The following is a 10593-nucleotide window of genomic DNA, read 5'->3' on the forward strand; positions in this document are numbered from 1 at the left end:
AAGACAGTCTACATTCGCTTTTGAATTATAGTCTCGTCATGGTGTTCCCGCTTGCGCCTCTCGGTAAATACTGGAAAGACTAAAGTGGTTCATTTTAGACACAGGTCTGTACCATCCACTCAACATGCATTCGTATGTAATGGACAATCTCTCGAACGCACGGACCGTTATACATGTAAGTATTTAGGATTGCGGTTTGATGAGAATGCTTAAATGGATTTGGCAGTGCAAGAATTGTCCAAATCAGCTAGTCGAGCTCTCGGTCTTCTCATCTCAAAATTTGACAGTGTTGGCGGAATGTCCAACACAGTATTTACAAAGTTATATGAAAGCCTTGTACAGCCCGTTCTCCTATATATTGTTCGGCCATTTGGGGCCAATCCCAGCGCCAAGAAATGAATAAAGTGCAAAAGTTTTCATGGGTGCAGCAAAACACACAATTAATATTGGCGTCATTAGTGACATGGAGGTATTTCATTTATACTGTCGTGTCAATTCCGTAGACGATGGAGACTACTTCATAAGATCCATGTCTGGTCAAAGCGTAGACGAAATTCATGGGACGCGAGAGCACTGAGACTGGTTGCTCAGTGTGGTATTCGTTTGATTTTGGAATCTGGGTATAAGCCCACGCAACATGTCATGAATGAAATCAAATCCAAAATTTTGCAGAAAAACGAAAGTGAGTGGATTGGGCAATTGTGGAACGATCGTAGGAATCCTAACGGGAACAAGTTAAGAACATATAGAAAGTTGAAGAAGGACCTAAGACTAGAACATTATATGAGAACATACATACCTGGAGCTTACCGTACAGCTCTAACCAAACTGCGATGTGGAAGTGCGCCTCTAATAAAGATAGAGACTGGTCGATATAGAAGACATCCGATTCCTCTAAATGAAAGATTATGTCCTTTTTGTTCAAATGAAGTAGAAAGTGAAGTACATTTTCTTTGTGTCTGTCCAACATATAGTGACTTGCGAATGAATCTGTTTCTTCCAATGAGTAACTGTGATAATTTTAAAAACTGTGACAATGATGCCAAATTTAATCTATTGATGGAAAATCCTGATATCAGTTTTATTAGCCAACACAGTGTTTTTAATGTTACGCAGACGAAGATTACTTATTAACTAATTTTACTGATGTTGTCTTAATACTACGTAATGCATTTGTATTTTGTAAAATATTTTTTATGAAGTTTATAATTATAACTGTAACCTTATATCTTAAACTTATGTAGGACATGTAATATTACCAATATTTTTATAGTGCTTCAATTATTATTTTAATGTAAAAACCAACTTTGGTATTTTTTTCTCCAAGATTATGGATGGTGTGAATCGTCGGTATAGGGATCGTCCCAACCACATTTATACTTTTCCCGCCAATCTATTTCGGTTATTTTATGTTTAGTAATTTTTATCGTGATGATATGTAATTATTTATATTTTTGATAGAATCAGTTAAATGATTAACAGTGTCTCGTAAGTCTTGTAAGGCTGGATGTTGATATTAGTTTAATTATGCATTTGTATATTATATGCTTGATCGTTTTATGTACATATTAAAATGTGACACTTAAATGAAAATATTATTGATCTGTAAAAGTTGTTATTTCGAGTTTAAATCCTGACGGACCTGCAGTTTAGGAAATAACTAAGGGGTGGAAACAGTTTAGAACAGTTTTCTGTTGCGCGATTTTTTTTAAAATTCTATTGTTTTAATGCAATCTTATTAGTCTAGCAATATGATTTAAATTTGTTTTATATGTTTGCCTTGCCAATTTTGCGATTTACATTGCTCATGATAAAACATCAATGACACAAAGTAACACTTTTTATTTTTTTTTTAAAGTAGGCTAAATGCAGTCCAATAAATTAAACCTATCTATATTATTAGGTTTTTTTTCTTCTATTTATTAGACAATTTAAAAAAAAATAACATAGGTAACTTTGTGGAAGTCCGTGCAGAATTTGGGTCTAAAGTTATAATCTCCGTACATTTACATCTTCACTATGTTTGACTTGAGGGTGTCAGGTCATCATTACACTCAAGTATCTTTGTGATCGAGACCAATCGTGTTTCTCTCGTTGGACCTTGGTCAACAACTAGGAGTCTTGTGGAATAGGCTTAAAGACTACCCCAGCTACTGAAAAATTTAATGTCTCGAAGTATGTAGGCAGAGGAACGAAAGAATAACTCACGAAGCATGTTTACTTCAATGTGGAACTTCATCAAACGCCACAAAAAGAAGTTTATCTTCAGTGGTTTTCTCGTGGGAGGTAAGCTTACAATACAGTGAGCATTTCTGTATTACAACCATGGTAAACGGCACGTAAATTAAGCTTGACTAACCATTTCATTGAATATTGAATTTTTAAATTTTATTCTTAATTATATATACGAAAAACCCTTATGATGTCATTAGAGTCAATCTAAGTAGATTGTTTAAAACTGTTTGCTGCTTGCACAGTAAAATTTCAATTTTCATTCCATTTAAAGAACAATGAATACTATCAATCGGGTGTTGTGGCCATGAGTTATCAATAATGCAATTCATTATCGTGATCAAACGACATTACGTGATAGACAACGGGTAAAACAAACTAAGTTTGTCCTCATATATTTTTGTTTGTTTATTTTATTCATTGTTTTTTTAAAGCATGCTTAATAAAGAAAACTTGAGATTTGTGTATGTATTGTATTTTCTGTACTGTGTCATGATTATGAAAAAAGCTTCATTATTCCCTGTAGGTAGTGTATACTTGTTCAGATATGCACAAAGAAAATTTAAAGAAATCCAAGAAAAAGAGGCTGCAGAATGTTTAAAACATGCCAGGTTTGTTGACAGCTTTTATTTTCTTCAATTTACCTTTATAAGAATAACTTATATATCTTTAAGTTTTTCATGATATTTTGCTGGTTGGACATGTCCAAAATTTGGCAGAAACAATTAAATCATTAATTAAGACATTGTGAAGTGTAATTAATTTGAACACACACATTACTTACAAATAAACTATGTCTAATCAACATGTAAATAGATTTAATATTATTAAAATTGTGGGTCAGTTTTAAGTTACTGAAACAAATTATTTTCACTCTTTCTTTTCCAGACAACAACATCACTTTGACAGCAATCAGAGAACATGCAACATGACAGGTACATTTTTGTATCTTAAGTAAAATGTATAAAATTGTTAAAAACTAAAACAAATGGATGTATGAAAAAATAACTAACATTACTCTAGTTCAAATCAACTCAATGAAGAATTGTCACATATTTATTTAGTATTGAATAAATACGTGACAGTTCCTTATTGAGTTGATTGTCTGCCACATGCACCTTAAGCATAATCGATAGAGCATATAACAGCGGCTACTCGGCTAGATTCCAGGTTCGAATCCTGGTCTGGCTGCATGTGTATTTTAATGCTCCTACTACCCCTGTGTGAAGATTATGAAGCAGGAGAATACATGAAATCTGTACATGTGTTGAGTTTTCTGGGTGATGATTTAAAAAGGGAGGGAAAAGTGAACAATGGTTGTGAATTACCGTGGCTGGGTCAATTAAATAGTCAGTACCCAGGTAGCTCAAAACTCTTTAGAGCATTTGGCTGGTGTTTGTATTTTCTCTGCTTCTACAATACATGAGCTTTTATTCTGGTATATAACAAAAAAATACTTATTTAATAACAGACAACTTGCAAGTGATAAATTCTATTTACACATATTTTGATGTGATCATATTTTTTCCTTCTATAGAATATCTGACTGATAGATCATAGATATTGATCATCTTGAATATATTGACTTAATATTGACTTAATTTTCAGTGATATCAATGCTGCCAACTCTGAGAGAAGCTCTGATAAAAAAGTTTGATACAGAAGCTGTGAAAGAATCTCTCAAAAACAGGTACATATGAACATTTTGATTTCCTTTAATATTTGTATTAAGGTTGCCTGACATAATAAATAATCTGGTATCTATCTATGTGTCCAAATAGTTTGGAGCAATTTTTATAATGAATATCTTTCCTTGATGTAACATTCAATAGCTTGGTTCAGTCGACGTCCATTACAATTTTTCGAGGAAATTGTTTATTCATATATGTGCATGTTTCATTTTATAGCACACATCTACAAAAATATATCTGTCTGAATAAGCTTACTTATCAAATAGAAACTTTTTCTTCTGTTTTATTTCAGTCCAGAAAATAAACTAGAATTATGGGAAAAATTGAAAGTGATCAGTAAGTACCCTAGAGAACCTTGATAACATAACAAGTGTTGTCATTTTGTTCTATACGGATTATCATTTCATAGAGTTTTAAAATGTTTTAACACTGACAGAAAACTTTCACGATCATCTGGATTGATAATGAAAGATAATAGATGTAATGACTTAATGTCTTATGTTTTGCCAATATTTACCCTATCCAATATCTCAAGACGATAAAATGATAATTAATTGTGCATGTTTTTAGTAACTCCATGTAATGTGACTATTGATATGACCCTGTTAAATGTGTTCAGGTGTGAGTCGGATCGTCTGTGTACTGTACGGTTGTAGTATACTGTGTCTACTCCTGCGTGTCCAGCTAAACATTGTAGGAGGCTACATGTTCCTGGACAGTGTATTCAACCGCAATGGAATGGTAAGTTCATTGTAAATATTCTTGGGAAAAGGCGGACATGTTTAGAAAGAGTACTTGTCGAAGATCAAAGAGGGGCATTAAAGGGTAGTAATCTTTTACTAAAAAATAAGATTATTATGGTTTTTGTTTTCATCACAGTTACTGTATTTATAAGCTTTGTTTGGGAAGTTAGGTCCTGAAATGTTACATAAAAATACACTTTAACATTACAAGTGCAGAAGAATATATAACTACGGTTGATCAAGATAATGAACGTGATTTGTTATAATGCTACTAGTATACATGTTATTTATTTTGAATTGTACCATTTTCTGTTCTCTGCACTGTGATTATTGGGCATACTGATATGTCTTAAAACAATTTCAACCTTAAAACACTCTCTCAACCTATTTCAGACCCCAAACCCAGCCTTGGTACCGAAAGAGCTTCAGGAGAGGTACCTGTCTCTCATACGACACTTCATGGATCATGGTAAAAAGTGCCACTGTAAAAATTCATACAAAATTTCACATTTCTTCTTAAGCTACACTAAATTTCAAAAAGTCAGAAAGACCTGTTATTTAAATGAATATAGAGAAGTGATTCCTGAGTTATAGATGATGGTTTGAGCAGTGTTTTGAATAAGAAATGCTAGACACACTGGCATGGTTTCATATCTAAAGAACAATTGATCATACTGAAATATGTTGAATGGTATTGGGATAGTAAACCACTTCTTTTAGATAATCTACAAATGTATAAATATGAATCTTATTAGATTATCTCCCATGTGCAATAAAGTTAGATTACCTCCCATTTTCGATGTGGTTAGATTATCTCCCTTTTGCTAATTTGAATATATTATCTCCCTTTAACTTGTAATTATACGACTAATATTCTCTCCTTTTCAGGACTGCATCAGTTATGTGACCTCATCCATGAAGCTGTTCAGAAAGAAATTAAAAGGTTGGTTCTGATGTACTGAAGTGAAACTCAAAGTAAAGACAAATTTACACTCATTGAAGAACAACTCTCTCTTCTGTGTGTCTGACGTCTGCTTGAGTTTTAATTTACATTTTAATGAAAGAGTGCCTAATGATCACGAACATTCTATCTGTTATGTGTCTAGCGTCTGCTGGAGTCTCATTCTGTTCTATTTGTGCTGTTGCAGTGTGTCCCTGAAGGAGCGTTTGTCCTTCCACAACCTTAAAGCCATCACCGACCAGATCCGGGAGAGGATTGAGAGCAGTCCGGAGATCTCAGACCTCCAGTCACCCACATTGATGTTGTGTACTTACATGTTACCGTCGGAGGGACTCACAAGTACAGTAAGCATCACACCCATGTACAGACACTTGGATTTTTAAAAACTTCCTAAGAAAAAAGAAAAATCTGTGAATATGAAAAGTCGATACTATGACCTATCTTACATCAAAACAAGCTGGCGATAAAAATAAAAGCATAGTCGGATATTTTTGAAATTCAAACCACAAGTGTGTTTTATTCTGTACTTTCCTTAGAATGTCTGGCGGTGTATCCCACAATTGTAACATGTCTGTAAATTATTTACAAACTTTCATTGTGGTGATTTCTAGACAGAAGAGTGAAGGTGATTACAAAGTAGATGGATGACCAAATCTATTGTCACTAACAAAGAAGCACATGTACATGTGCTAATTATTCAGATATCAGTAGTTCTGTTCTTCATCAATAGGTTACATGGTACGAAAACTCTATTTTCCAATTTATTTATTTTTTTCCACAGGAAACTGAAAATCCTGAGGAGAAAATGTACCAACAGCTGGTACGAGAAACGAGGGATGTCTTAGAGAGGTAAGTTCTTGACTTTATTTAACCTGTTTCGTATGTGTGATCAGGATCCTCGTGTATAAATATCTCAAAGAGGTCGATGCCGAAAATCTCAGACAAAGGGATTGTACGTGGGAAATGTAAGGTTTGAGGAAATGTCCGTCCTTGTACAAACAGATCCTAATAAAGTTATCATTATCAGAAAAGGCAATGTACAGATTTACAAAGTATGTTAATACTAGTGGTATAGAGTGTGTTAGAACCCTGGTGATGCTGAATGGGTATATATCTCCACCATCGAAAAATAGGAAAGCCCCAAATTTCTGTCATCAAAAATGAAAATGTGTGACCGATATAATAAAAATCATTCTAATACATGTAAGATACAATTCAGCACCACTAGGTTTGAATTTAGTTAAAAGTAGGAATGAAATTCAGTGATTCCACCTACCTATCAAAAGCCCCCACTTCAAAATGTTTCTGTTTACCAATTACGTGATTAATTTATTCACCCCTTAATTTCAAAATAGACTGCTCTAGTCTTTAATTTAGAAGAGTCTAAATGTGTCTTCAGGGGTTATATACAGCATTATCCTAAGCTTTAATTCTTTATTCTTCAACTGAGTCATCACTGCTATGCTGCCCCTATTATGAGAATTAAAACTACTTATCCACAGCCCTGATTTCCATGCCGTCCTTCACACATGTCTGAACCGTGGATTTGCCAAGCTGCTGGACAGTCTAGCTGACCACTACCATGCTGCTGCTGCTGACCAGGATCAGAAGTACGGGTCATTCTGTTATAATAATATAGCCATAAGATAATCTGGGTTAAAGGTCACCTAGTCACCTGTTATACACTCGGCAAGCTGTCCTTGAATCACACATAATTTCATTGTTATAGATTTGCATTACCAGGTATATCAGATAATTTGGAGGAGCTTAAATTATAAAAATCTATTGGTGCAGCAAATTTGTTCAAATTATAATTGAATAAGATCTGGATTTACTATTCCTTGGAATGTTTATTTATAAATACCAGTAGAGTACAGTATGTATCAAAACATTCTACAGAATGTGGCAGCTCCTTTGTAGATGAAATATATCTGTCTGATAATGTTGTTTAGTGTTAGCTGAACTGGACCAGAATTACTTATAAGCTTGCTGGTGTAATGTTATGTGTACACATACTTATAAGCTGGTATAGAAGTTTTAATTTATCAGTGTACATGTTCGTATGGATTTCACTTCCAGTCTCCATGAAGTTGGAATTCCTATGGCAAAGCTGATCCCTGTGATAAGTTCTCTGTTGTTTAAATTATGCAGTGACACACCAAACCCTTTAATTCAGGTAAGTTTAGTTTCAAAACATTTAAATTGAAACCCCAAAACTTTATTCAAAACATTATACTGTGTAACTTGTCTAAACCGGACCCTTTACAAACCGATAACTTGTCCATTCCAATGAAAATTCGTGGTCCCAGCATATCTATTTATAAATTTTAGTACCTAAAACCTGTATAATCCGGAACCTCTCTACTCTAAAAACCAGACTTATCTTGGAAATCTTACTCTACATAATTGTCTTGCAAAATTAAATTGAGGGGGAATTTATTGACTATGTGATGGCCTACCACTGGAATTATTATTCTTTTATCACTGTATTTTATTGTATTGATGATAATATGTAATTGTCTTTTATCAATGTTTTTTAGGAGTTACTCATGCTGGACCAAACTAAGACATTAGCAGCCAATATTTACGAAGCATTCAGCCAGCAAGAAGAATCGGCATCATCTGTGGAACAGAAGAATTAAATGTTGTTACAAATAATTTGAGTCTTGAGACATTTTCTGAAGAATTAACTTTTTCATTCCCAAAAATATTACAGATAATAATGTTATATCATCCTCCTCACTTTGGTCAGTAATGAATTAAATATTCTAAATCATTTCTTTCAAATCAACACCCCAACCATTAATACCTGGTATATTATAAAAACTTGATGAATAGTACAGGGTTGATATGGGAATAAATCTTTTATTTCATTTTGTGAAAGCATAATTTGGAGGAAATATATCGACATCTTTTGTTGAAGCAGAGATATAAAGCTGAGAGTGGCAATCAGTGGCCATTACATGTAGATGCAGGAGTGTTTCAGTGTATGTGTGTGTGTGTGTGTGGGGGGGGGGGCAGTGTGTGCATGTATGTGAGTGTGTATATAATGTTAGGGAGAGGGAAGGTAAAGTTGTATATGGATGTGTATGATACTGATTTTTTTCCCAAAAGCAAAATATATAAAAAAAAAAACTTGTGACATAACTTCATTGTGTTTTTCCCTAGCTGCAATATTGTAGCTCTACAGGCTTCTCTGCAAAAAATGTTTGTTGTCTTCAAACAAAAGGTATATATTGCCATGTATGTTTTATTTGTGCTAGTTTTTACCCTTAGCAGAGAGAAAAAAACTTCCTAGATTGTAATTATATCTCAGTGTCAGTCTTTCACATTTTTTAATTTAAAAAAAAAATCCTTTTTTTTTTGTCACTATTGAACGGACAAATTTTTTTTTCATAATTGAAATCAATGAAATTATAATCCTGATACAAAAATGATCATGTACATGTAATGTTGTAAAAGTCACTGCCTTCTATGTATTGTAAACATACATTTAGTGGTAATCATTATTTTAGTACTAGAATTTTTTGTGCTGAGATATGATTGTTCTGATTGCATTTTTCTACGAGTCTTTGATAAATCATATACATATACCGGGTATTGTGAATACATGTCCGCAAATTCACCACTGTGTTTACAATCAATTTTGCACAAAAATTTGGTTGTACTGAAAAATGTTTGTTTTTACACTGATATGGAAGAATGTTGGTACTTTGTATATATGGAATGTATACATGTTCTAAGTTATTGGGTGTACAGTTAATTCTCCCATTGAAGTTGATATGCTCTATTCTGTATTTGCATATTACAGAGTTTTCTACCCTTGCGGATAGGTATTGATCGTGACGTCATATGTTTACAAGTGTAAAGCCATACATTTTACAGAAAACAACACGGATTGCGCTCACAAAATAATAACGCAATTGATACCTACCCACAAGGGAGCTAACTCTGTAATATGCAAAGACGGAATATTCTCAATGACAGACAAGTCACTTTATAAAATTCAGCTGTTGTATAAGGGAAGATTTTATTGTTTATGATAATATAACATTATGATGTTATACCATAGATTCAATATCAACTGTAAAAACAAGAATTCTTAATTCCTTGTTAGCCTACTTTGATCACATGATTAGTTGTAAGTTAAAATTGAATTTGATTTTTGCAGATTCTGATCATTTTGATCTCAATAATCCTACAATGATGTAGATAATTTTGTATCTAGATATAAAATATCATAACCATTGCATCCTCGTTGTTATTTATAAATTAAATTAAACAAGGGAGATAACTCCTCACTAAACTACCCACCACCTCAAGAAACATATATTAAAGAGATTGGCAACTTCGCCATTTTTACAATTGGCAGATGTACCTCTGTATGGCTTAGGGGTTTTTAGATAAATTCTTAAATAGTTAAATACATGAGAATAACTTTGATATGTTGTAAAAGTTCTGTAATTTTCAGATGGTTTGAATACAATTTTGGAAAGAAAACTAATATTTTAACTTCTATAAACCATGATAACATGTTATAAACAGTTAACTTTGTATACGGATCCAGAAATATCATGTTCAAAAGATTATACTTAAAAGTAGTTAGCCAAGCGAAAATGCCTATAAACCGAAGGTCCCTTTGCCTGTCAACATAGACAAAGAAGGAGTTTCCAATCTCTATGTATATAATATGTTTCTGTCTATACCCATCAAATTCAGACTGATATATTTGGTTACCATGACAACCAAAAATCAGTTGAAGCAGCCATTATGTATGTTTTCATGGCAAATGTTTTTGAAACATCCCACATTTCAAATGGTTGGCAATGTTGGTTACACCATTTGCCAAAAATTTAATTTTTATTGTGACTGGACAGAGCATATCTTAGACCAATCATATCACCTCGTTAGTTTCTCTGAAAACTCGTAAAAGTGGTAGTAACTACAGACATACTGAGACAATTAT

General features: G+C 33.2%; 1 protein-coding gene and 1 pseudogene across 1 annotated transcript; both read left to right on the forward strand.

Annotated features, from left to right (window-relative positions):
- The first annotated feature begins 213 nt into the window (after positions 1-213).
- LOC138326156 (uncharacterized) lies at positions 214-1475 on the forward strand (annotated as a pseudogene).
- Positions 1476-2051: 576 nt separating this feature from the next.
- Positions 2052-9875, forward strand: LOC138324752 (peroxisomal biogenesis factor 3-like). Its single transcript, XM_069269875.1, has 13 exons — positions 2052-2286; positions 2759-2843; positions 3121-3167; positions 3841-3922; positions 4216-4259; positions 4543-4664; positions 5060-5135; positions 5555-5609; positions 5815-5971; positions 6409-6476; positions 7130-7237; positions 7707-7803; positions 8168-9875. The coding sequence occupies exons 1-13, from the start codon at positions 2214-2216 to the stop codon at positions 8267-8269; spliced, it is 1116 nt and encodes a 371-aa protein (XP_069125976.1). The 5' UTR covers positions 2052-2213; the 3' UTR covers positions 8270-9875.
- Positions 9876-10593: the final 718 nt, after the last annotated feature.

The sequence above is a fragment of the Argopecten irradians genome, chromosome 6 (assembly GCF_041381155.1).
Source record: "Argopecten irradians isolate NY chromosome 6, Ai_NY, whole genome shotgun sequence".
NCBI classification, from domain to species: domain Eukaryota; kingdom Metazoa; phylum Mollusca; class Bivalvia; order Pectinida; family Pectinidae; genus Argopecten; species Argopecten irradians.

Excerpts from the sequence above, each read along its gene's own strand:
- LOC138324752 (XM_069269875.1), top strand. The coding sequence starts at position 2,214 with ATGTTTACTTCAATGTGGAACTTCATCAAACGCCACAAAAAGAAGTTT. Across the intron at positions 3,168-3,840 it reads GAGAACATGCAACATGACAG|TGATATCAATGCTGCCAACT; the intron begins GTACATTTTTGT and ends CTTAATTTTCAG. Across the intron at positions 3,923-4,215 it reads AAAGAATCTCTCAAAAACAG|TCCAGAAAATAAACTAGAAT; the intron begins GTACATATGAAC and ends GTTTTATTTCAG.